At 37.4% G+C, this 27705-nt stretch overlaps 1 protein-coding gene across 1 annotated transcript in view; it reads right to left on the reverse strand.

Annotated features, from left to right (window-relative positions):
- The window catches only part of CCDC60 (coiled-coil domain containing 60), a 69822-nt gene that overhangs the window by 33516 nt on the left and 8601 nt on the right, over nt 1-27705 (reverse strand). Inside the window, exons 2-3 of the mRNA XM_009888624.1 lie at nt 10769-10852; nt 8004-8095 (exon numbers count right to left, since the gene is read on the reverse strand). Coding sequence (XP_009886926.1) covers nt 8004-8095; nt 10769-10852 — 176 coding nt within the window. The remainder of the gene's footprint in view (nt 1-8003; nt 8096-10768; nt 10853-27705) is intronic.

The following is a 27705-nucleotide window of genomic DNA, read 5'->3' on the forward strand; positions in this document are numbered from 1 at the left end:
AGGGAAAGTACTTCCAGAGCAGCACAGAGAAGACAGCTTTGTACTGCAAAAAGTCAGAAAAAGAAATCTGTGAGATTTCAAGGCTTTGCTTTAAATTATTCTCCGAAAAGCTGTGGAGAAACTAGTACTAAAACATCAAAAGAAAAAAATCATCTGGGCTTTCCATTTTCTTGCCATAAGAATGTACAATAGTAACTTTATGTTCATATTACTGACAGAAACTCACTGCTTGTTAAGTGGAACCTCACTGAGGCCCCTGATCCTCTACCAGGAAATACTGCTGGTTCAAGATTTTCATGTGAAAGTAGAAACCACTCCTCACGATCTAGTGGCTTGCCTTACCACATAAAGGTATTTACAGAGCAGGGACATTTTACTACTAAATAATGGAAAACCAACTTTAAGTGTTAGCTTTCTTCAAACATTCAGTGACAATGTCTCATTTTGTATCAGAATACATGGGATTAGACTATTGTGTTTAGAGAGATAGTAAAATCTAATAAGCAGTGAACTATTTCCACTGATGAAATTTCAAACATAAACAAACATATTTTTGCACAAAAGGAAAGAAGATTGAGACTCAAACGAACAGCCTGGAAAGGCAGAAATGTTGATGGGAATAGCAGTCTTTCCAGCGATTGATGATAGAGATAATGATTCATACATCCATACACTTAAATGGTTGTCTTTGCCCATGACTGCTGTCTAATTAATGTGAGCCATCATTCATATAAAAGAAAATTTTTGCTTCTGGAAAAGAAATGCTGCAAACTGTCAGCAGTGACAGTGCCAGAAACATGCCAATTAGAGTGATTTCTGCCAAGCAGCAAAAGGGCACAAAACATTGGTATCCAAGCAACTGACATTATGAAGTATTAAATACATTGGAAACTAGAATCGGCAGATAAACATTTCACCTTCTTGGTTAGTACTGCCTCACTCTCTGCTTCTTAACTCTATGTTGCCTCTCTTCCCTGCTCTTACAGACTCCACTGTATCTTCCAGTAAACTGTATGCATTAAGGAATGTCAACTTATCATAATTTCTAAACACTAACATCTTTTTTGTCTGCATATATTAGAACAGGATTGGTATAGACTCACAGGTAAGGACAGACAAGGTCATAACAAGAACTCCAAAAAAAAAAACCACATTTCTTGACATTTAAAAATCTTTCAGTAGTAGCTGCCATTTCAATCACAAAATTTAAACGGTTTTGTATTAAAGTCGGCTACACAGCCACTAGTAGCAGGAAAAGAAGTAGGAGAAACTGCTCTTTGGGTAACAGTCAGTCTAAGTGTTGTTGCAGGCATAAAGAACGCATTAATAGAGGCTAGGCTTTCTGCATGCTGAGTGACTTTTAGAGATCTGCCTTGAGGTAACTTGAACCATTTTAAAGAGCCATCCAGTTTCTAATTTAAAACATAAAAAGCAGCCAGTTGAATACTGTTAAACTGCCAGCAGTTTGACATTTAGTTTTATTTAACCAGCACAGTGAAACAGATGCACAGGAGCCATTTTCTTCAAACTACGGGAAATGCAACGCAGAGGTTAGCATGCCCTTTTTGCAAGTAAAGGCTCGACTGGCTCATGGAATGGCACAGACATTTCCTCTTTGAGCTTGCAGCTCAAAGCTGTCAATTCCTAGACATCATTGGCTGAGGATGACCACAACTTGTAATTTTCACATGGGCACCTATGCTTAGATGACCATCACTGCACAGTTACCAGTTTCTATCATCTTTCCTACCTCCTTTTTACACAAAGAAATTATTTTCAGCTAGTCTTATTTGAAACAATATGCTTATTTAAGTGCTATTTTTTGTGGCAACGTTTAACAACAAGAGTATTTGCAGTACACTTGCATGATCTTGGTGGGCTGAGTTAGTCTACAGAAGTGATTTATGGCAACCTGCTTTTATTGTGGATTAACAGCTACAAGCTTCCAATGCTTTGGTAATCTCTTTTGCTGTGTAACTGTTCCTACATCTTTCTACAATTTATTAGTTATAAAGACTTCTACTTTGTTGGTTCTCATACAATACATCCTTGTGCAAGTGTGGATTACTTATTTCTGGATTCCATTTAGAGATGTCATTGGAACAAAGCAATAAGAAAGGATCTCCCTCAGAGCTGAATGTCATTTAGTTTTAGTAAGAATAGCAATAGAAATGAAAACGTAATTCTTAGCTCAAAGCTAAAGATACTTGACTGCTCAAGGACAAAGGTGGTGTCTTTGCTGCCATATTGTATTCCACCCACTGAATCTGACATTGGGAAGTACTTAGTCAAGTAAGTCAGAGCTACTTTGTGTCTACATGGGCAATCTCCACTGGAAGTAAGATGTATTGATCTACAAAGGAAGAGGAATGATCATTATCTGCAGATTTCCCAAATGGCTTTTCATTTTAGGCTGCACAAAGATAAGCAAATTCCTTCCTACGTTTTAACGCTGTGTGCAAGTAAAATGATACCCAAGAGCTGACAAGCGTCTCCCTAAAGTGACTGGGTACAACTCATTAGTAGGGAAGAGCTGGTACGACTTTCTACTTGGGACTAGTGACTGATGGTTTTGAAAGATCAGTAGTTGGAGCAATCTCTGTGTTCTGTCATCATCCTCTTTTACATCATCAAGAGGACTCAAGAAAATATAAGAGAATATTACTGAGAGGAGGTATGAGGTCATAATTATAACGTTTATCTTCAATTTAATTATGCTTTTAATATGCAAGATAGAACATTAAAGCTTTATGAATGCAGCTAAGTCTGTTCCAGTAATGACATTCAAACATTTGAGATAACTGTAAAATTCATACTACTGTGCTATGTCACTGTGATCATTAAAAAAATTCCCCAGTTTGTTCCATTATACTCTTTCATACAAACAAGCTGCAAGATCACAGACACTACTTCCTGTGAATATGTATCAATTAACATCCAATTAAGACAACTGCTGGGTGATCCTTTTCAATCAGGGGGAGGAAAAGCAGCAAAAACCAAATCCACAAAGGTAATTTGTATTCACTGACTCCCTGTAGTATGTATGTATTAGCATGCTGCTCTGCTAGCCTGACTGCTTTAATTGAAATTAAAAGTTGCTGCCCTAGAGAAGAAAACTCCAGTTTTCTTTTCTTTTTTGCATTTTCCACTCTGCTTTTTTTTTCTTTTTCTAAAATTGCTTTTTCTATAATCTGAAATTTTTACTAAGAAGTATTGCTGACATGTCCTTTGGACCAAACCAGTGGTGCAGTCATCCTCATTTGAAATTATCTTTTCCCACAACTTCATATTTCAAGATTTGGTTAAAAATCTGTGGGTTTGATTTCTTTGCTCTTCTTACTGTTCTTTTTTCTACATGCAGATTTAGTCAAAGTAACACTCAAGATGAACGGGTAACACATTTTCATTGTTAAAAGGTCATACAATGACACTTGAGGAATTTCCAGGCTTATACACCACAAAAATTAAAAAACAGTTAATTTATACATTTGATTTCCTGATATTAAGTCTGTTGATTTTTTTTTCATACTGGGTCATTTGACTCCTGTACATTTCAGAAAGCATTAGAGAAAGTGAGTTCATATTTCAAAAATCTATTTCGTTGACTTTTTTCAAGCAAATTTCTCCATGGCCATTATAGCTCATATCATACTTCACTTCTTAAATAACGTAAACTATGTAGGATTAATTATTTAATTGCCACAGTAAACAGAATAAATTATGTTATGTGTGTTATGGGATCGCTAGTGGGATTACAATGTAAGGAATGCATGGTATTACACGGTATGACAGGCAGACTTAATTTGAGCATTTATTCAGACAAGAATACTTTCCAGAAACTAGCATTAAAGTGACCATCGCCTACACAAGAGCAAAAACGCTCATTTCTCCTGAGTGTACTAAGCAGCTTTGACTAGGCCTTGACCATGCTAAACTACTGATCTTCAAAAAACAAATATGTGTGAATATCATTTACTGTTCAGTAAATGTAAAAAGTAAATATACATTTATTTGTGCAATAGCACTTCCCTGTCCACCCAGGCATTGGAAATCCCATAAAGCTAGTTTTGAAGGGAACGATGAATTAAATTTATGGTACTAGAAAAAAGATGGCAGAGTTGGAGATGCTTTAATGGGTAGGTATTATCCTACTTATCAGCATTATCCTCTGAGAGTGTGGTGCAGGTACAAATAACCAGGACTTAACAGACAATTCTGCTGATAATGTACATAAAGGAATACAACCTTGTTTGTCCCTTTAGCTGTATTGGTTTGTGGAGTTGAGAAGGGACAAAAGGGTTTTTAATCACTCAGAGAAAAGATGAGACATCAAAACACACTAGGATCAAATCTGTTCACATCATTAAAAAACCCCTACATTTAACATAATTTTGCAGATTGCATTACCATTAAAAATTTAGTGGAAGGCAAATCAGCATTTATCATTATGTGGTGCAGGAAACAAAAGTCTTCAGTTAAGAGTAGGCTAGACTAAACACTTCATCTGTGGTATGAAACAACTGCACTCACCCAGAGTAACAGGCTGGATCTCTTAAGAAGTCCGTCCCTGAAGCTTCTAATTTAGTAGGCCAATTTTGAAAATAAAGATAAAAATCAGAGAAACAGAGGCATCACTGAAGTCTAGAAGAATAAGTAAGGCATTTACTAACCTGAGACACCCAAGTTCCAACTATAGCTGTTCCAGTGGTAATCAATCTAACATCACCAATTTGACATTCATAATTTACCTATGAGAGTAATAATATTTATCCATCTAATAACTACTAGTGCTGCAGAGATGCATAAGACAATGCTTGCATGTACTTGAGTGTTAGGCTTTGTAAGATTTATTAAACTAACATCACTAAAAGCATAAAATAGTGGCAATAAGATTAAAAATAATTTAAATGAAAAACTAAAAATATGCCCTATATGTAAAAAAAAAATATATTTTTTCTTTCAGTAACAAAAGTAATCCTCATTCGCACTCAGCCATCCATACCAATTTAAAAGCTATATATTTATGCAGTGAGTTTAGTTCAGATACATTGCCTAGTTTCTAATCCCAATTTACTTGACAGAGCTGCAGAGGGGTCAAGCGATTTGCACAAAGGTACATTAGAAGTTAGCTGCTCAGCCAAGAGTTAGGATCAATATTTTGACTGCCCTCCCTCAAACCCCCATTTCTGACCTCCCCATATAGCACTCAACACAACGCTGTAATAGTCAGAAACAGGGAGCAGAACAAACAGACTGCGTAGAGAGGCAATCTGCTTAGTTCCCTTCTTCTGGCATAGACAAATCCTAGAACAGCTTTGGTTGGAAGGCACCTTCAAGATCACCTAGTTCCAACTCCCCTGCCACGGGCAGGGGCACCTCTTGCTAGACCAGGTAGCTCCAAGCCCCGTCACGCCTCCATGGATGGGGCTGCCACAGCTTCTCTGGGCAACCTGGGCCAGGGGCTCACCACCCTCAGAGTAAAGAATCATGTCCAGCTTCAATTTGTACCACTGTTATCCTACATGGAGCTTCTTTAGCCCATGAAAGAGCTAACTTTCTAGAGCATGGTATTTCATGCCACTGATTCCTTCAGATTTAGTTCCTCATATAAAGGGCCTAAAGCACCACCTCCTGTGAAAGCAGTCCTGTAGAGTGTTACTCACTGTAAAATCTAGATCATCTTGAAGATCATAAAATCAAATTTAATTTCACATGTTTCTACAACTACAGGATTAGAAACTCAAGCTACTGAACTGGAGAGAATTTCAAAGCTGTGGAAAAGCTCAGCTGATCCCAAACATCTTGAGGTTGGCCACGATACACAAGAATGCCATGGAACTCCTAATGGCATTTCAAAAGCATGTCTTCCAACAAGTATCCAGTCAAGACCCCCTCATGTTAACTTACAAACACAATGACACTTGATCTGTTCAAACTATAAACTGTAACTTACAAATCAATTTGCTATGATTTTAAAAATCAAGCCTTTTGGTACCAATGGTGGTGATAATTTTTATCCTACAGAATACTTGCGAGTATTTTTTGTTCTACTCACTTGAAAATAAAGAATACAAAGCAACCAAATGCAAGCCTCCGAGCACCTGCAAATCATATCAAGTAGTAAACTGATCTTAGGCAGGTTATTATCAAGAGAACTTTAACCTGACCCTCAAGGAGACAATGCCACTGAAATTTAGCAATGAACATGAACGCATGCAGTCAAACATAACTAACAGTGCATTTATGGCAAAACCAAGTCATGCTTTACTAAAAATGGCTTATCCAACCTTCAAAGTACACAGCATTTATTATTTTGTTTATGGCTTATTACTATTTTTGGCCAAGTTTATCAAGTGAAAATTCACTAAAAGTGAATTAACAAAGTCAATAATATAAATAATTGGGGGCAAAGACTATAAAAGGGAAGAATGTGAAATTTAATGTTGTCATGTGTAACTAGTGTAAAATTTACAAGTTGCTCTGATGTAAATGTCTGGGAATATTTAAAAACACTACATTATTGTGAAATGTAAAGTTCTGATTCCTCTACAGTACTACATGCAAAGAAGCTACTTTTCTCTAACTTCCTTGTGTTTTATGCAGTTACAATCTCAGCCAGACAATGCAAGAGCCTAATTTGTCTTCAGTATATTATGCTAATACAATATCATGTGCTCTCAACTGCCCTATTTGCTTAGATTCAATGTAATTATTAAGTTTTACATAGATGTCTGTCTTATTGCTGCTTGCTTTAATTCAACTATTTTTATCAAGTGAATGTTCGTCAAAGACTTAGAGTCTAGGAACCTTGTAAACACTTGTGTGATCTGTACCCTGCTGTGGCTGGCAGCAGTAATTTGTCAGTTTTATTTGCAGCAGGCTGTAACTAAACCTTGCCAGATTTAAATCATCCTTTTGTACTACTGCTTGCTGTTTCAGTTGCAAATTAATCTCATTTCTTAGCCTAACACTCACATCAAGAAAGCTAGAAGACTCCAGGAAAATTTAGAAAACCCTAGAGTCACCTACTGCAAGGCTTATTATGCAGTTTAGCAAGTGTTTAGGCTAATAGTGAGCAAATAGAGTGAACGGTCTCTGTAGGCAAATTTGGAGTGCAATCAGAATGCGTGACTGCAACAGAAAAGCATATTGAAACCTCAGTCTTGTCAACTTCAGCACCACCTGCAGTGACAATGGTGAAACATGGGTGACAACACAGCCTAAGCACATTTAAGAGTATGAGTGCCTAAGTGGGAGAGTTCCTAAAACCTTTTCCCAATAGGCCTCCCTGGTTTTTGTTTTGAGTTTTCTTTTTTAAAATGAGACCATAAGAAATGCCCTGCTGGCACAGAAGTTTATTGCGTCTAGTGGCAATAGAAGATACTCTCTAGCAAAAGCCTGCACACCTAGCTACTTTCTGTAGTCAATCCCACAAAATAATGGCTGCTGTCCAAACTTGGCTGGCTAAGACGTATACAGGATCCCAAATCCATGTTCTATTATAACAGCTCACTGCATATCAGATAAGGAGCACAAAAATCTATTCCTTCCATGTCAGCATCTTCCCGAGACTCAAGTTGTTATATTCCAAATGAGTCCATGCAGGTATTTCTACAATAATGGTAGATATTTTCATTATGATTTTCCATCACATGGTGGACACTATACATCCTAACATTGCTCATTTTTTACTACTTTATTACCAAATCTTGGCACAGCACCGTATCATGCAATAGACTGCAAAGAAGTAACAAGCACGTTTATGAAGAACACTAAACCAACATAGTATTGATACAGACAGAGCTATCGAACAATCATTCCTTGTACAGCATTGACAACATTTTGAGCATACATGAAGTCTATAAAGGAAGATTTGTAAACCATCTTTTCTAAGCTGTTAGTACAGTTTATTGTTTCACCTATAATCCAACTGCTGCCACTGCAGAACGAAAAATTCCTTTTGCCTTGACTGGCCCATTTCTGTGTGCTCTGGATTTCCTTACCTTGAGTGAGCTAGAGCTTTACTAAGAGTCCTCAGCTCCTTTTCTGTTTCTCTAAACAGGGAGAGCCTCTTCACTGGTTCTGGTGGATCAGACTGAAAGCGATCAAATTGAAAAGAAATATTACAACATCAATTAAGAAGAGCTTAGCATAGAGAAGGTATATGAAGTCTCAGGGTTCAGTCCTAATCACTAAATATTTTCTGAGATGGTCATCATCTAGGACAGCATTGTGTCATTTCACAAGCATGTAAACAAGCCTTATATGATACCGCTGTGCATGCTCATGTATACATGTGTTCCAACAGTTTTTAACTCATTGGCTGACTTCAAGTTTGACAGAGATCTTTACAGGCAGTTAAGCACCTATGAGCTTCATTAAACCGCAAGACAGGAAGAAGAGATTGTTCAATGGCCTAGACTTAAGGAATGACTGCTGTGAGCGCTTATGCATTAACAAACTACAAAAGCATGCATGGGAGAGAAATCTTTTAGAATTCCCAACCCAGAAAAATTTTCAGACTCAAAACAAGGAGATTGACATTTGTAACAAACGAAGCAATAACAAAAGCTCCACAGATACAGCTGATTTTGGAGCACAGAACATAGTGGTTTTATTATTTTCCTTCTCTTATTTTTTAAGAGTGTAGAAACCAGGTCAGCAATTTTACATAAGGGAAGTAAAATCACCTACTTTGTACATTGTTCAAAATGCCTGCACATTTTTTCTTCTGAGCAGTTATGGAACTGAAATACATGGGAGACAAAAACTTATATTTGTTGTTGAACTATCCCTGGCTTAGAGGTACCCTTGGGATTTCCAGAGAATGGCTGCATCAATTTCACAGAATTACAATTACATGCTGTATATATGCAGTGGTTTTGCATGTGTTAGGTAATAAAATATGCAGCTGAGGCAGCACCCAATGTGCAAAAAGTGCATGGCTAAATTGCTATCCATTGGGAGGCACAGCGGTGGTGTGCAGAGACTGAGGTGCAACCAAAGGTATTCACTGAGGCAGTTCCATGCATTTCCTAAGTGTCCTCAGGTGTCCAGAAAAATAAATTCCTGGTAAAGGAGATAAAGAACATCCTTTATTAGGCACCTGGGAAAGTATGTGATAGGATATTGCAGATCTCCGTTGGATCTGTAAATGCTCACCTACTCCAGAGGCTGCAACTCTTATTTCAGATCTTTATGCACATCTGAATGTTCTGGTTTTGATCACTGAATCAATTAGTGCTCTGTATGGACAACTGCTTCTCTCATAAGTTTGAGCTGCATACTTCACCCTTTCTTAGTATGTTTTTAACTTCAGGAACCTTCTCGAAAGTGCAAACAGAAGAAAAGACTTCTTATTAATGGGACATATAGATAAAAATAATATTTGTAAATGAGAACTGAAAAGAGGAAAATGATAAATGAAGGTGTTGGTAGAATGTTTCTGGTATTCAAGCCAGAGTTCTTCTGCCAGTAAAACAACTGGCACAGCTGCCCCTTTTGGCAGGACTTCCACAGCACATCTCACTTTGCAACTTTGTTAGCTTCCAACAAATCTGAAATACATTACTGACTGATTTGAGTTAGATAAAAGCAGAAATTAAACACTGTGCTGTGACAGGTGAGATATTACTGGATGCTGAACTCAGGCTAACACTTGCACTTTCTTCCTTAAACAAAAACCTTTAAAAAAGAACTCAAAAAATTGCGTTAGTTGTCAGTTTTCACATAATTGCAAATGTACCATCCTTTCCTCTTTTGTTTAGGTTTTACTCTTCTCTTTTCTAAAAATAAATAAATAATTATGGTCTATTCAGCTGCCTCGCATTGAATTTTGTTCTAAAGAGAAAGGAGATGGATCAGATTTGAAATAAGCTAACAAAGACAACATATAATGAAAAATGAAATATTTTTGCTGAATTGTCAAACAAAATTCAGGCAAATTGTTAAATGCATACCGAGAAATTAAGATGTGTTTTAATTCCAACATTTTATTTATATTTACAAGGCCTGAATTGCTTTGGCATAGATAGCCACAGACTATACTGTAACTCTGCATTGTGATATGACAGGCCTAAGTACACATCAATTAGAACATACACTTGGATGGTTTGGGATGAATTGGAACAGACTCACCACAGCAACTGTTCTGTCCTCACCAAAATGTGGCATTTAAGTAAAACTATTTCCAGGCCTTTTAATAGTTAAAACCGCAGGTTAAGGTCACACCAGGCAAAGGCTGAAAAGCCAGGTATAGGCTAGATCTTCAACAACTGCTAATTTGTGCAGCTCTACAGAACGCCCGAAGGAACAGCCCTTTCAAGCTTCAGGTTTTTGAGATCTAAGGATGTGCAATATTGACCTATGTACTTTAACAAAAATATGAATTTTTGAAATAAAAAGTAATTTTGAATGTATTAGCCATTCTGTGCTAAACTGTAATATAGTTTAAAGGTCAGTCTTCTAGAACTGACACATGGAATAACTAACAGCTAAACTGAATTTTCAGAACACTATTTTTACCAAGTTACAATAGAACCCGACATCTCACTCACCAGTGATTTTTTTTCCTGATACCTTCAGGAGGAGTTTTACTAGATAAAACCTATGAAGTATTCATCGGTCAGCAAAAGGCTGGTTCCTTATGTACAGTAAGGCTTTAAACCTTGAATTCAGCAAACATATCTATATGAATAATAATTAAAACACGTTTGTCTGTTGCCGCCTTTAACTCCATCTTGAACCAAAGCTTCACCAGTAGTCTCACCTCTAGATTGAAAGAGTACTTGTTAGCAGTAACCTCAGCCACTTCTTTGGGTGGTTTTTCCTGTCCATCTTTTTTCACTGGTTCCTAAAAAAAATGAACAAAACCATGTAACCGTATTTGAAATACTGATAGTTACCCATACTGTAGCAGGTCATAATTTTCAAAATTAAGTGGTTTAAATAAATTTTTCTCCATAGATGCAAACTAAAGCAAAAATAACATCTATCCTATTGTAGAAAAACTTTAAATGTCACTAAGTAACTTTGGTGCACAAATAGGTTCTCATATGAAGTACCTTCTGACAAGCTACTGTGCAAAATGCATATGTGCTTTCTAAATTACTATGCTTAAATGCTTAGAAAATGTAACTTTTCTCTTGGAAAACTGTTATATAGACCGCTATGTCTAACATAAAAAGAAAATCCAATTTCCAAAACCAGGAATAGGAAATTACTTACCTGTAATTGCTCTTCCCTGAAGATATATGCTGTGAGAGACCACTATTCTTGGATCTGTGCTTTCACCCACAAGGAAGGCACAGACTCATAAAAAGCCCTGAAGTCAGACACAAGCACACTTTTAGTCCTCCTTCAATCATCAGTTTATTCAAGTGGAAGGAAGACATATTCCCTCCTATTAAAAAAAATTATATACGTAGATTTTAATAAAAGACTTTAGATCACTCAGCAGCGTGTGGTGCTCAGGCTAAAAGGATGTGAAAAACTAATTCCTTCCTGCACTAGTTTTAGATCAAAGAGCTCATCTATTGATTTCAAGCAAAGCAAAGCTGGAGGCCCTAGCAAGTTGCATCCATGTAGTTAGGGTACAGCCAATGTACAAAAAAGGCTGAAAGACTGCATAGCATAATCAGAGCCATGGATGAAATACCTGCCATGCTGCACAGCTTTTGCACAACAGAGCAAAACCTGGAAATATTCAAGTATTTAAAAAAACACCACCTAAGAGCACAGCATTTTGCTTGTTAGAATCTTGACTTGAGAAGGCACAAAATTCTTTCTGAATTTATGTTCTGTGTAACACTTCAGCAGAACAAAGGTTCAAAGTGTAAGGAACAATGTCCTCACCAACTGGAGAACTGAAAACACCAATGTTCTAATGTAATGACCCAGGCAGCCCACAAAAATAGAAAATTTTGGAAGAAAAAATGGAATGGAAAGAAGATTTTCTGCAGACAGAGTATAAGGATGACCTAATGAAATGTCAAGGTGCACTTGACCAAGACTGGTCAGCAGTAGAGACAGATAGCAAATTAACACTGCTCAGGAGCACAAGCCTCACTGAGGGCTATCAATGTACCCGAGAGCCCACCTCAGTGATCGAGAAAACCACATTCACGCACCAAGAGACAGAGGAATCATTTTCCAGCCTGAGTGGGAACCCATACTTCAGCTGTAGGAAATGCTAACCAGAGGAGATCACTGGGGATGGCTATGCATTCAGTATGGACAGTCTGTTACACGGAACTTCAGGGAAAATAAAAATTAAGTATATGTTATTACATAAATTTAATCATCAATATTTGGTATATTTTTTCCAGATATCAAAGTTATTTATTTTAACCATTTGTAGTAAGAAGCAAGATTCTGAATACTAAATGTCTATCTGTGAAAACAAGTTTTCAAAAGTAGAGTGGATTTCAGAAATGAGTTGCCGAAACGCTTTTAAAAAAAGTTATTTCCAGCATAAGAAGTGTGAAATATTTGTAACTACATTCCTGTATATTCATGAACACAAATGATCTATCCAGGACATAAATAATGCTAAAAGAAAAATAATTATTTATTTCTTCTGATTTACCCTTCTAAATTTCAGAGTACTCTCAAAGGTAGAAAGGTGTCAGATGGATAGAACAGAAGACTTTGGAGGTGAAACATCTTCAGAGAAGCTGGTTCAGAAGCAGCTTGGTTTTAGAATTGGAAAGCTTTTCATATTTTGGGCAATTTTTTTTTGTACCAAGGCACACATTTTGAGTGCAATGAAAAACCCAAGAAAATTCTAAGTACTTGGACATCCTTCAATCTTCTTTCTCCTTTTCTGTTACTATTTCCATAAGGCTATCACCTCTGCATTGCATATCTATTTGTAATCTGTAATGCCAACCACCACAGCATCATCTCATAGCACAGTAAGCAACAAAACCCAAACCCATAAACTTGTGTCAGTTTTCCCATCTTCTCTGCTGCCGGAATAGCATGCAGCAGACTGATGCTGGTGGGACTTGAAGTAGAAGTGTCTTACACTCCAGGAATAGCACAATTTCCAGTCTGCTTTGCTCCTGACAATTTTTTTTTCCAGAAGCACCAAAATGTTGACAAAGTCAGGTACTATTGCTTTTACAGCTGGTGATACCTTGAATGACATGATTAAAACAAATTGAGAGTCTTTCAGAGTAATTTACTATTCAAGGGAAGGAAGAGTGGTGGAATGTAGCCCTAAGATTTTAATAGCTTGAAGGCACCAGTACACTGACCACTGGTATAGGGTCTGGAGCCATTTAGCTATATCCAAGTGTCTAATGCCACAGAGCACTGAAGAAAAGTCTTCTCAGGTGCAACATTTGCCTGCATCCTACCTCTGGCCAGCCAGCTCTGCCAGTCCACGAGGAAAGAAAAAAGAGCTCTGAACGTACCTAACCTTTCACAGTTGCTCAGGGGAAGGAGGTATTACATACATCACCCCCTCCGCTCAGGCACTAATAATGTGATTCAATCGGCCTTATCACAGAAAACAGAAGGGAACAGCTTACTTTTCTACATTATCTTTCATTACAATGTCATGTATTGAAAAGGTGCAATCTGCGCTTAAAACGGTAACAGTACATAATTACAGAACAGTAGAACCCTATCTTTTTAATTTGCAGTGCAGATATAAAAAACAGAGGAAACAATACTGGTATGGCTCATTTGTTAAACTCAATATATTATCATGACAATCTGAACAATCTTTGGAGTTTGTGTGTTGAGGGTTTTTTTTTAGTGCTTCCAAATTATGAAGACTTTCATCATAGTTCATTTAATTTGCTTTTAAGCCATCAAAAGACCTGTTTCAGTGACTGTTTCCTGCTTTCATTATAGTGAAGTAACAAAAATTTCATACAACTCCATATGTAAGAAACAATAATTTTAAAAAAAATCATAAAGTAATATATGAAACATCATCTCAAAGTGAAATTACATGAGGACAAGTTTTCCATGAAAATGATTACGATCAGTTTTCTTGAGCTCACATCCAGCAGCTCTAGGCGTATTGAACTACAGCAATCCTGCAGCAGGTGGAGCTCGATGCCATCTGATTGTCTATAGCTCCGGTCCTGTGGACCTGGAGGTAACCCCTTTCAGTGCTACCACCGGTGGCAAATGGCACGCAGGAAGCCCTGGCATTCTTGCTTACTGCCTTACACAGCTCTGTATGTGTCCTCTTCAACTTTAGAAGGAAAACTGAATGCTCTTAAAGTATTTTTGGATGAACAAATTCTTTTGAATAGCTTGTTTCACTCGCAAACCACGACCTGCAGACAGTCTAGATTTTATCCTAACAATTCCCAAATACTTCCACTTTCTCTTCTAAATAATTCTGGCAATTAAAAATTTTTCAACTCTGACAAATCCTTCCTTTTATTAATCATAGAATTGTCTAGGTTGGAAGGGACCTTTAAGATCAAGTCCAATCATTCTCTATCTCATACACCTGTCTTTACAGATGTTACTCTGTCAGTTTTGAGAATTTCTAACTAACTTCTCCAAATCTTATTGGGAAAATAGCCTGAGTTGGTGGTGTATATAGATGGAGAGTCAAGGTGCAATCAACATGCTTTTAGATTGTTACACTTTCAAATTTTTTATTTAAGCTGATGAAAGAATCCATTTCCTCAGCAACTCCTGAAGTTTCTTCATTCTAGGTAACTCATTAAGTTTATATGTTATCGTCAAAAATAGCAGATTGACACACCTATTGCACTCTTCTTCCTTCTAATATATCACTTGAATTATGATTACATTTGCAAACTGTAAATGCGTTTTGATGAAAATATCAGCACAGCCTCATTACAAGCCAACATCTAGCCATCCAAATGCAAGATTGACCTGGTGAAATAAATGTTTTAATTTTACAAAAATGTTTAGAAAGCTTTTGTGAAGCACTACATGTAGAGCTGACTACTGCTGTTGTGCAGGTGGGATTCTAAATGTTGAATTTTAAAGGCAGTATTCTAGCCAAGTATTCAGATTTTTTTTTCCCCTATTTCTTCTTTTACTGCTGCTGCTCAATACTGACCCTTTCTGCCCTTTCACTAGGATGTGGGAACATGGAACAGACATCAGGACTAAAAGAGAATTTTCAATTAAACACAAGAGGCTCCAAGGCAAAGGACTTTACTAAGAACGTATTGCAGAAAATTAAGATTGCTTTAAGAGTAGTGTTGTTTTAGTGCTTCAGTATAAAAAAAATAAAGCCACAGCTAAATCTGCAGATATAAATATACACCAGCATCAAAGACAAGATACCTGATTTGTTACGGTTGTGCTGTACTGTATCAATAATGCAAAGCACTTTGCTGTTGAGAATCCCTGTTGCCAAGGGGAGCGCTTGATAAGAGCTATTGCAGCAGCTTCCAGTCCTTGGTCTGTGATCAGAAATGCTCCCAATATCGATGGAAAGGGGTACTCATCCCACTGTTTTACCACAGGTAGTTTTAATGAGTGAGTGAGTTTCAGTCCTGTTAGGTCTCCTTCTGCACGCCAATGAACACATTACTGTCAATATAGACATATCAGAAAAATGGAAGGAGGCAGCTGAAAAGTGACAGAAAGGTTGTCTGCTAGTGAACGCATGAGACTTAAATTTGAAATAAGTAGATTCAATTTCACCTCTGACATCCTAAATAAAACATTTAACACCTTATCCCTGATAGCAGGAGCCTTTTTTCTTTTTGGACTACAAAGAATTCTTGTACAAACCGCACAGCTCATTGTGCCTCTACTCCCCATGTCTGAAATGGGAAAAATAACACTTCTCTTTCATTAATATCTGAATACTTCATAGATTTATAGAGATGGAAAGCCTACATACAGGAAAAGTGTTGTTTTCATAATAAAACCAGCTCAAATAGCTTGGTATTGTTTATTCCATTGATTTCCCTCTGTCTCTTATATTCCTTGGGGAAAATCTCTTTTTATTTTCTTGTCTCCAAAGAATATTTACCTAATTCTGAGAAGTTTGGCAAGTTTTGTAAAAATAATTGGATCAAATTAATCTCAGTTGCATTGTTGTCACCGCATTTACTCTACAGTTACTTTTAACCCCCTAAGCAATTACATTATTTGAGCTGCCATCTGTATAGTCTCCATAAACTCTTTTCATTAAGATGATTTGAAAATTTCAAAATGTGTCCTCGGAAGTCAATGCAAATAAGCAAGCAAAAAAATATCACTGCTGTATGACATCTTTCTATACTGCTTATATTTCTGTCTTCTGTTTCTGCCATTTACATGGTCTCTGGGCAACATGCCAGTAATTTAGGTACATGCAACACTCTCAAAGCCTTTTATTCACATTTTTGGTTGCATACTGGCAATGTTAATATTCCTCAGCCTTAGCTAAAGTTTTCTAGATATTTTCCTCTACTGAAGTCAGAATTACAAACGTTCTCACCAAATCGTCTTCCAGAAGACCAAATGCCCCAAAGACATTTTGGACCACCAAAAATCCATTCTGCTAGAAATGAACGTAATGCGTGTTAAACTGAAAAAGAAAACCCTTTTGCACCACAATAGTGCTTGCTTCCTTCTTGCATTTAGTAGGGTTTAAAACAGATTACAAAAGTACTGAAAAGAACCCTTTAGGCACAAAGGACGCTCAGAAAGCAGAAACATCTATTAACCTCTCTAAAAAATTAGTTTCTTACTTCTGCTAGCTTAACACAGGATTTCTTATTGGAATGCTATGCTAAAAACATGAAAGTTCATGAACAAAAGCAAGAGTGCCTAATAAAATTATCAGATCGATATCTGCTACAGCACAGAGTCTCTATTCAATCCAAAAGCAACAAACAAAAAAGAACACGCTATTCTGTTTTATTTCATAGTGAGAACAAAGTTAATTTGAGAAGGAGGTGGGGGAAGACACAGCTGGAGAGCAGAGTTACCAGCCTCAGGAAATTCAAGGAAATGTAATTGAGAACAAATTATCTCTTTAATTACTTTTGACCAAATCAATAAAAACCATGGAATAAAAAGCATGATGACTGCCACCTGGTAGAGGACAAAGAACACCAAAGTTGAAAATTACCACAAAACTAAAACACAGCAGTGTTAAGAACAATCAAACCACTTCTCTCACAGAAGAAAAAAAAAAGTGGGTGAAAGATATTGGTTCAATAAACAAGCAGTGCATGCAGAAGTTAATAGTTGGTTTTGGCCACTGGTCACTGTTCTCAGCTGTGAAGACTGTTAACTCTTTACTATCTCAGTTGAATTTCAAGTTGTCCCATCATTACTCAGGGATCAGAAAAAAACCCACAACCAAACAACAAACCAGCAAACCCCAAGACCTCCTGTTTCCTTCTGAAGTTCCATGGTTTCCCCCATGCTGGCTTTTATTTACTAAACACCAACTTAGGAATTATTTATTGTTTAAGTTTAAGGCACAGCACTTGTTCTTGTCAGTGTGTTAATGAAACACAGCAAGATCTTACCTCTCCTTTGGTTTCATTCCCAGATATGAATAGTAATACTCACACCTGGAGGTCACAAATGCATAGCTAAGCACAGGTGGCTCTAAGTGTGATGGATGGGACACAGTCTTCTGGCTAGGCAGAGATGGAGGGACTACAAGGACTACAACAGCATCCAGTTGCAGTGAAGACTCCAAAGTTTATCTATCTATACTACTTACATGGTCCTCATTACCATAGTAGTTTAGCAGTTCACCACCTTTAAGACATTAATCCTCACAACATTCTTGTCAAGTAGAACGGTATTATCTTCTTCGTATATATGAAGAATGAAGGTAGAACAAGATAAGTGACTTGCCCCTGGTCACGTACAACATACACAGGAAGAACAAGGTATTGAAAGCAAGTCTGTGAGACCAAAAGCATACATCTTACTCTGGAAATACAAGATTCCCTCCTACAGTCTGACTAAATCTTACAGCATTTGTCACCGTCACAGAAGAACGTTAAAGGAGGCAAATTTCTGAACCTCTTTCTTTCTTCTCAACCATGTTTTAGTTTAACATTCTACAACTGTTCTTCATGCGGATGCTGAGCACTGAAGTTAAAGCAGATTTCTGATGTGCTATTGACACCTTGCCCTCTGCCTTTTTCTCTGTCTTACTGCAACCCCTTATGGACCTTAAGATCTGCAGAGTTTAAACCGATTCCTTTACAAGCCTTGGCATTGATATGTAAGCAGGACAATCTGTTTATTTTATGGGCTGAGTAAAAGAAATTTCACTCTGATATGACTTTTGCTCGGATTTGTTCTTGGAGGGAAGCAGAGTGGTCATTTTCCATCTTCAGAATTCTGCATCTAGATTCATAGTTGATATGCTGAGATGACTGGCTCAACTGACCTGTTAGCAAACTCTTCCCAAGGTCTGATTAAAGTGGAGATATGCCTAAAAAGTTATTTACTTTTTCAAGGGAACAGATCTGACTTCTACTAAAGTAGAAGTGGCCCAGAAAAAAAAAAAAGAAAGAAATCTTAGAAAGATGAACTACTTCCTATTTCACTCTCAGACCTACAATGGAAAAAAATTTCAAGTGACAACATAATGCAGACAATGCAGTGAGATATGCTATATAGCCTGAGGTAAAAGAAACTGGCTTTGGAGGTTTTTTCCTTGCAAGTTGCTGTAGCCCACTTAGAGAATAAATGGATTTGGGGCCAAAACCATTATCATCACTGCATCCATTCCCACCAAACTGCATTCTCTGAGAGGTCCTGGGAGCAAACGTGCACCACTCCTGCTGGTTTTGTCGATAAATACAAAATCTCATTCTGCAAAGGCTGTTAAGCAAGCATTTTTCATAAGATCTAAAATCATTTTAAAGCCCAACAACAAAGAAGAACACATTAAAAAAACCACAATATGACTGGCTTCCTGGCACAATTTTCTCAAACAACAGCTGGCCAAGTATGCTAGACTCACAAGAAAGAAAGAGCTGGCTGTACTTTCTAAAGGACATTATTTCAAACAAACTAGATCTCAGAACTCTGAAAGAAAAGTCTTTTTAGTTGGCATAAGGACAGGAAAACAATTGGTAGAAGGAACAACTAATTATGGTTAAATTCACCTCTGGGAGGAATTTGGGATGCATAAGCAAACCCAGCTTTGCCTTGTAAACAATGCACAGTGCATCAGTCCCCAAAACCTCTGTCTCAAGTTCTGAGACAGTTACTTTCAAAACTTTCTTTAGAAAACCTCTTTCATGCAAGAAAGTTGAGTTCAAAGTTATCAGCTTTATGTGGGTGATTTTGCTTTACTGATGTCTCTGAACACCTGATAGCTTCTGTTAGTAAGGATTAATAGAATTCATTGTATCCACCTGTATTTGAGTTTAAAAAAAAAAAAAAAAAGAGAGGGCTTAGAGAATTTTCCTGGTACTTAGAGTAAAATTACTGGATGTTAAGTTCCTAATTATGTGAGCTAGCTTTGTGTTTACCTAGCACTTATTTCTAGAATGTCTCAGCCTGATGAGGTATGCTTATTTTCTCCCCCACATAGATGAAGCCAGCCAAAGTCTGAAAGCCTTCTAATGTGAACAATGATTTGTTAGAAGCCTCACAGTGAACTAAGCTCCAATCTCTGGGCAGACAGACCTAGAAATGGTTCACGCCTGCATATAAGGACAACGTAACCTTCAGAAACAGTTCTTAAAGAAGATGGGCAGGACCAATGGAAGCTGGGAAAAGCAATGGCACGGAAAACCGTAAGTTTATTTGATTAAATGCTTTAGCTTCCAGAGGTCTCCAACACTGGCTGCTCACAGACAGCATCTGCAGAACTTCAACATTTATAGTCAAACAAACATTTATTTTGCTACAAAGTACCAAAGTAAAAGTGGTACAAAACATATTCATCAATTCCATGATTAAACATGGTTACTCTCAGATGACAGAGTCAATTTAGGTGCTTTGTGTGGGCAACTGAAGAGCTAGAACTGCAATAATCAGAGGTCTAAACCACTAAAATTGATTGTCATTTCAGATTGCAATTCCTATTTGCTTGCAAGGAATATACTAAAATGTGTTTTACCATGATTCTTCTCCAGAAAAAAAAAGCAGTGAATAGCTGTAATAGCCATGGCGATTTTTGCTTGTATTTTTATACTCACGGGACACAAAAATAAGCCAATAATCTTCATCTCTATCCTAGGCTTTACTTTGGCCTTGGCATAGTAAAAAAAAATGGACATTACTGAACTACTTTCTCAGTAAAACTTTAAAAAGTCTTAGTAATGAACTTTTCCTATGCTGAAGAGCAAGGGATCGTGCAGAAGAGATCCATCTTGGACTTCTCCAATTATAGACTGCTTGATTTATTCATAACAAAGCTAAGAAGCATTCAGTCACACATACACACGTACTTAAAGTACTGTTGCAGTATACAATTTATTTGGGCTACATACCTAGTTTGGTAAAAAGCTGTAAAGTCCAACATAGTCTTAATCACTGTGAAAGATTGTATTTGCTTTATTTAAAGGTCTGAGAAGCCTTAGGGATATCAAGAGTCTAATTTCTGGACAATCCATATAGATAGCCTAGAATTAGCTGTTGGACTATGACATACTCTAGTGAAATAGCGGTGTCTTAGGATAAATGCTTAAGCTAACGTGTTCTGTTTCATAGCTCTGGTTTTTGCTGAGTAATAGCTAAACCTCATATAACAGGAGCCCAAAGGTGTTGGAAAGGCTGGACAGCAATACTGTGGCTGGAGAAGAAAGTGTCAAACGTCTAAAGGTTAAGCCTGAGCTTGTTAGAGCAATTGTTTCACTTGTATCTTCCCACTTCACTAGTGGCACTCTAAATGTTGTTATTCTGGGATCACTGTGATTCATGTTTCTGTGGAAGAAGATAATGGAAAGCCAACATTAACAGAAAGCTCAGCTGATTAAACATCACTTCCTCCCATCTATAGCTTTCCTAAGAAAACTTGTGTGGAGGAGAGCTGTAACAGATTGCTTTCCAAGTAAGAAATCCAAGTGAGTTATTACTCAGGCCAAATAGTTATCAAAAGTCACCACTTCTTTTCCAAATTGGTAGCTGGTATCTGTAGATCTTCAGCTTTTGGCAAACAAACATTACATCCAGTTTAGGGAGGAAGGGATAAAGTTTTTTTTCCTGAAGATAGCTAAGACTCAGTGACTAGGAAAAATAAAATCCTGCAAAGGAATGTTAGAGAAGCTTAGTAACAGTAATTCTCCGCCATCATCACAGCACTTTAAAGCATTTTGAAAGGGACGCTATTTTCTGGCCACATCAAGATAGATAATAACCTAATGCACAAATTACTGCTACAGATTCTCTCCTCTAAGAATACAGACAGATTAATCAGAATCTCTAAGCAGATTGGCAAACACAAATTTTGCTTGGTGTCACTCAGCATGCAGTGATATACCTAAAGTCAGAATGTAACCTTCCATATGGAGTAGCTAGACAATGAGGATAATACAGTAAGGTCATTATGGAATGTATCCATCATTTTTTTCAAATTATGTTTTGTTTTTCAAAATTTGAACTTCTACATTTATCTTGCACACTGTCTAATCTTTTGGATATTTTAAATCATATTTTAAAACTCAGATGATTGAGTTTGTATAATGAGAAATTTAATGACGTGTATAATGAACAGAGTGCATCTGCCAGCCCTAAAAAAGTAATCTTTTCACCACATGCACGTCACAACATGGGACTGACAGTTCCATTGTTATTTTTCCAGTCAGTCACTCCTGTTGCTTCCTGAAAACAAACATACATTTTCAGATGCAAGTTGAAGACTAAGATTATTAAAATGCTTAAATATTTCTTAAAATATTTTTCGAATAACACTTTACAGACAATAAACAGAATATACAGTGGTTGCTACATAAACACACATTCTCCCCAGCTAAACTGAAAATAGAAAGTTTACAAACAAAAAGATAACCAAATTCTGAACCACTGTTTAATTTCACTCAAGCATATTTTTGTCAAAGGATTAAATTCTCTGCTGGAGTAAAGATCCTAACTGGACCCATATTTTGACAGGGATGAATATGCTCCATACTGCAACAGCAGAATGAATATGTAACCACAGACTGGCTGGCACCAACTTCATCCATGTTAAACATGGGACAGATGAACACGTCAAGAAAAGGATCTTAGTGGCTATGTTTTATGCAAGATCCCAGTGTATCTTTTAAACCTCAAAGTCCAAAACACCCCTTATATCTATACCAAGGTCCTAGCAAACAGCTCTGCATGGGTTTTGGATGCAACAGACTGAACTAAGAACACCCTTGCTTTATTACCTATTTGTAATTTATACTAAAACTTAAGCATGCACGTACAAACACATCCCCCTTGTTTGTACCTAGCGTAGGCTGGATCATCAGACTAAGCTAGCATTCTGGCACAGATTTGACTTGGTTATCTGCAAATAAAGCCCTATATTATTTTATCTGTGACTTAAAAAAAAAAGGTATTAATATTTAGGAACTACTCTACACTTCTTGTAGAAGAAATTCAGTCCAAACTGCTAACATCTGACACATAAATAAGGGAGTAAACCACAGCTAAACTGCCAAAACTTGACTGTCTGAAGGACAGCTATTTTGAGAAGCATTTTCTGATAACCGTGCCAGCTGCATACACAGACTGCATTACATCTGTGGCCCATTCTCCTTAAGCATTGTCTTTGTTTTGATTTCTTATTTTGTATTCCATTAGTTTTAAGGCTGTATGTCATACTGCCATTAAATCACTGTTTCCAAGCAATAGTGTCTTCCAGCTGACCTCAGAGCAAAAAAGCACAAAGACTTACATTCATACAATTTGCTGTTACAACCAATAGGTGTTGGAAAGCCTTACCCTAAAGCCTTTATCTTACATAGCTAACTCGCTCTGACTGACCAATTACTGCCATGCACCAATTCAGATCTCGCATAGATAAAATAAGCTAACATTAATTTAGGAGTGCAGCTGAAAGTGAAATTCCCGAAGGGAAAAAATTACATACACAATATTTTACCAATAGCAGCTTTTTTAAAAGAGAAGGATTCAAACATTTCTCATGAGCTAATGGGAATGGCAAAGTGACTATTTGGAAAAGGTTTGTTGGTTTGGGGTTTTTATTGTTATTTTGATTCTTTACTGGTTTTCTTTTTTTTCAATCTGTTTTCATCTGCTTTCACCAAACGATGAAGTGAGCTCACTGTCAGCAAGAGTGATTTCTGACCGCCAGACAGCAAATTAAATGGATTCCATGCTGCTGAGCTTTTAGAAAAAGCCAGAAAAAAAATAAAAATAAAGCTTTCATCTGATGAACCTGGATAGGGATCACTAGGATCCTGCCAAGGCTTAATTTCTCATTTTTCATGGATTAACACTGTTGTTTATAGTTCAGGCTGTTGCATAGTGACACAAGCTCTAAACAGGGTGACAAGAAACAAACCCAACCAAACAAATAACAATTCCAAGACATAGCAATGCCTCTAATGGGAGTTTAAAATGAGCTTATTTTACAGAAATCCACCTATGAGATTCACCAACAATGGCAGTGTTTGTCACGGTAGAGCTTGTGGGTGAAGTGCCTGAGAACCCTCCAGCGACAGTTCAGCTGTCTGCACAGAGGATTCAACTCCCTGAACTGTAATGAGCAATTTGTCTCACAGCTTTGATCCACTGTCAGTTCAGCTGACACTGACTCCAGGAATTAATTTCTAACATTTCAGGGTAACCTAATAAAAAAAAAAAATAATAAATTGAAGTAGTGTGTGGTCAATATCTGTAGATAACATATCACCTGCTGCAGGTGTTAACAAAAATGTTAAATGTGTTTCTGTTATATTACAAAGGCTTTCAGTTTCTTGAATGCATAAATACACAACCCTAAGACATAAAGCACCAATAAGGTAAAGCAGCATAAAGGACAGAATATTTCAACCGTGTGCTCTAAACTGTGTTGATCCCATGTATTTGAGAGGCTTCCTTAGAGCAAAGGCTTCCTTTGTACAACTGAATAGATCCTTTATTTGAACAATCTGCCCACTTTGGAAAATGTGTTCATAACTAGAGCGAGGCAAGTTTCAAGTTTTTAAAACCATCACAATGGAATTGGACTAGAATATGTTTGGGTTTTAATTACAAGACAATTGTTATTGATTTTCAATTATTTTGTCAACACAATAAATGCACTGTATGAAAGTCAAATACTTCTAGCTCTGGCATAATTGATCAACACTAAATAGAGCAGTAAATACTGGCTTTAGAAAACATTTAGGAAGGGAATATAAACTCTCTTTAAATCCAGTCCTACTGTTCGTTACACTGTCATTACACTGCAGATGAATCACAATCCATCTATTTCAGTCCATTCTGGGCAAAAAAATCTTTGTTGGTAGCAAACTGCCACTTTGTCATGGCTTAAGGTTGTCACACTTGACCACTGTGAACTGATGCTGGTCACACCATTCTTTGCTAGCCAGCCAATAAATTTGCCAGTATCATTACACCTGCAAGAACGTACTCGTCCTAAGAGTTACCAGTGACCAGACTTCCAGACCTTTACTATTTTCTGTCGCCCTGTATTCAGGCATGCCTCTGGTGGTAGGTTAGGTGACAAGAAAGGAACATTGCTGCTGGGCTCGCATGTGTGATTTTTAGTGGGGAATGTTTTGCAGGTGGGCTCCACAAGATAATATTCATTACCCACAGCACTGTGTCACAGCCTCTCTGATATATCCAACACAGCCAGTTAGCAGACCATAGATGAAGATGACCAGTAGCATCTGGCAGCTGGGGTCAGACAGTACCACAAAAACACAAGGTATCAGCCCAGACATGGGTGAATTCAACCATATGTGTAAATCTTATTCTAAAACTGTCAGACATGACAGGTTTGACTTTCTGCTGTTACCTCTCCAGTGAAAAAGATAGTGTTTGTCCTTTATCTTTAGGCCATAGTTATGAGATAACTTCATTTATTCTTAAAATAAATAGCTCCCCAAACAGCAGGGCAAACAGTTAAGTACGAGGATCATTTGTTATCTAATAAAGCTGCAAGTCTTCCTCTATCTGAACTGGCAGCTAACAGATTCAAGCGGTACAAGCAGTTAAAGAACAACTTTGAGGGGAGAGGAAGGAATCAACTGAGAGCAGAGTTCAAAACCACAGGGATCCTGAAGCACTGAGAAGGAAACATTGACCCATGGTCAGACCAAAAGATGCTACCTAAGAATCTTGTACAGATCAGGATCCTCAGTATTGAAGACAAATGAGGCTATCTGATCACCAGAAACCATTGGTTGTACCTGCAGGAAAGAAATGAAGCACTGAGGCCAAAACTATTGAAGTAAATACATTTCAGACTGAAGTACTGCAGTCCAAGAACTGCCCTAACAGATGAGGAATGACATGATTTCACCCTCCCAGAAGTGCCACAGGCATTAGCTCAAGGCCAAAGACACAGTAGAGTGCACTCATAGCAACTAGGAATTGCCAGAGCCTTCAGTGGGTTCTGTAATTTTCTGCAACCTAATTTTAATTGCAGCAGAGAAAACATTACAAATAACCTTAACAGCTTTGCAGTATCTCTATTTCAGCATATGAATTGTCATCTAGAGCCTGATGTAATGCAGCTAGAATTTACCTGGTATGAGTATGGAAACTTACTAAAATGTCAAAGTCATTCTTAAAAAGGAAAGATTTGTAATTGACACAGTGTATGAACAAGCAATTACAAATTTAAATATGTCACAACAGCTTTATGAAGTATCTTCTGGCCCTTAGATGAAATTGTTTAGGTATGTGTGAAGTAGAATGCTTGCAGACCAAAATTCAGCAGTGTTTCACTTGAAGAACTGTGCCTTTCTCCATGATTACTCCACTGAGGTTGATAAACAGGCATATGAAATATCCGAGTATTCCACCCACACCAATAAGGACTGTGGAATCTGTCTTTTGTACCTGCTTAGAGTAGCAGAGAGGACGCATAAACCTTTTAGCAGTAAGTCATGGAGGAATTAAGTTAAAACCTCCCTTTTAATACACCGGAAAAAAAGGTTCCAGGCTACAGTCCAGACTACAATACTCCAAACAATGTCACAGCCTCGTTTTCACAAATAACACAAAGTAACTCATTTTTCTAAACGAACAGAATCCACAGTAACATTATAGCTACTACCTCCATTCCCCATACCCTGTTTTAGAGCTCTTAATGTAAAGACTGACAGTTATATAGCTGCCTAATTAACTTGACTATTGTCCCCTAAAAACACTCTCTATCTTAGCTCTCCTTCTGTGCAAGTAGCACAATGTAAATTTAATGGAAAGGTCACATTATACTACAAGGAATGTAGTGACATTCCATTATGTCCTTCTTTCCCCGCTTACAGTCCCCCTCCCCCACCCCCCTTGCTGTTGTGCATTCAACATTTTTTTTCTATAGGCATTTCATGAATAATGAGAAGCTACTCTAGACATGGAAAGTGCTGCTTTCCACTACTTGCAATTTAAGACACATCATTCTACAGTCTCAAGGAAAGCAAAACACCACCAATCTGATTTTACACAAATGGTTTTTCCTCTGCATGCCAAATCAAGCTTTAATTATTATGCTTTTCCCCCTCACTGCTGAACGCCTTCATTCTCTTTGCCTGCACAGGGAAATATTCCAATTTAAGAGCAGTTTTCAAAGTTCTTGCATTCAGATCAACTTACCCCAAAAAACTGCTATTTTTCTGAAGGAGAAGGATGATTTGTCCCCTGCCATGCAATGATTGGGGGAATTAGCAAGTTGTCCTGGCTAAACGTCAACTTGCTTAAACTTCTGTTCGCTCACTTACGTTGACCTCTCCTTTTCCAACTGGATACATTATTCTTCATCACCTTCTATCCTGAACTCTCAGGTAGTATTGTCCTGCTCTGTTGACCACAGTTAACCAGAGATGGCTGACAGGACCTCTACGTTCAGTCTGCAACGTGGTTTTGGCACTATTTGGGGTGAAACTGATCTATAAATATATTATCCTTCCTAGAAACAAGCACAACCCAACCTGTCTACGAATCTAGTCCTGCATTTCTATATTTGTTCCGATTCATTATTTTTTTTTACCCTTTTGAATATAAAAATCTCTACATTGTTCCTGTTACCCTGCCCCTAATTAAATACCTACCACTTCCTACTAGTGAGCACATTCACAGAGAGGTTCCTAACTTCCATGTACACAAAAAAGCTCACTTTTCCCACCTGAAACACTTTCTTACATTTCTGGTACACATACATTCATTCCTGATGTAACTCCACTGAAGAGGACAATAGAGAAATCCACCAGCGTCTGGTAAGATCAGCATTAATGTTCCTTTGTGCTAGCAGAGTGACACAAAGGAATAGGAGCCAGAAACTCACCCATGAATTAAAGTTGTTAACCTTACTGTCCAGTGCAAGTTATACACCAATAACACCCATAAACAGTAACAACCATTTACTTCTTCACTAGCATGTCTAGTCAAGTATCATAATGCTTTTTCCCCCATTCTCTCCCAAAAGTAGCCATTTGACAAAATGTTTTCAGTTATCAAAAGTAATTTTTAACTGCCACACCGCAGCCAGGGGAGGACCAGGTTCTTCGAATACAAGGAATAGTCTATTTCTTTCATTACATAACCTACACAGTATTTGTATGCACTATTTAAGAGAAGCAGACACTAAACCTG

This window comes from Charadrius vociferus, unplaced genomic scaffold (assembly GCF_000708025.1).
Source record: "Charadrius vociferus isolate BGI_N301 unplaced genomic scaffold, ASM70802v2 scaffold917, whole genome shotgun sequence".
NCBI lineage: Eukaryota > Metazoa > Chordata > Aves > Charadriiformes > Charadriidae > Charadrius > Charadrius vociferus.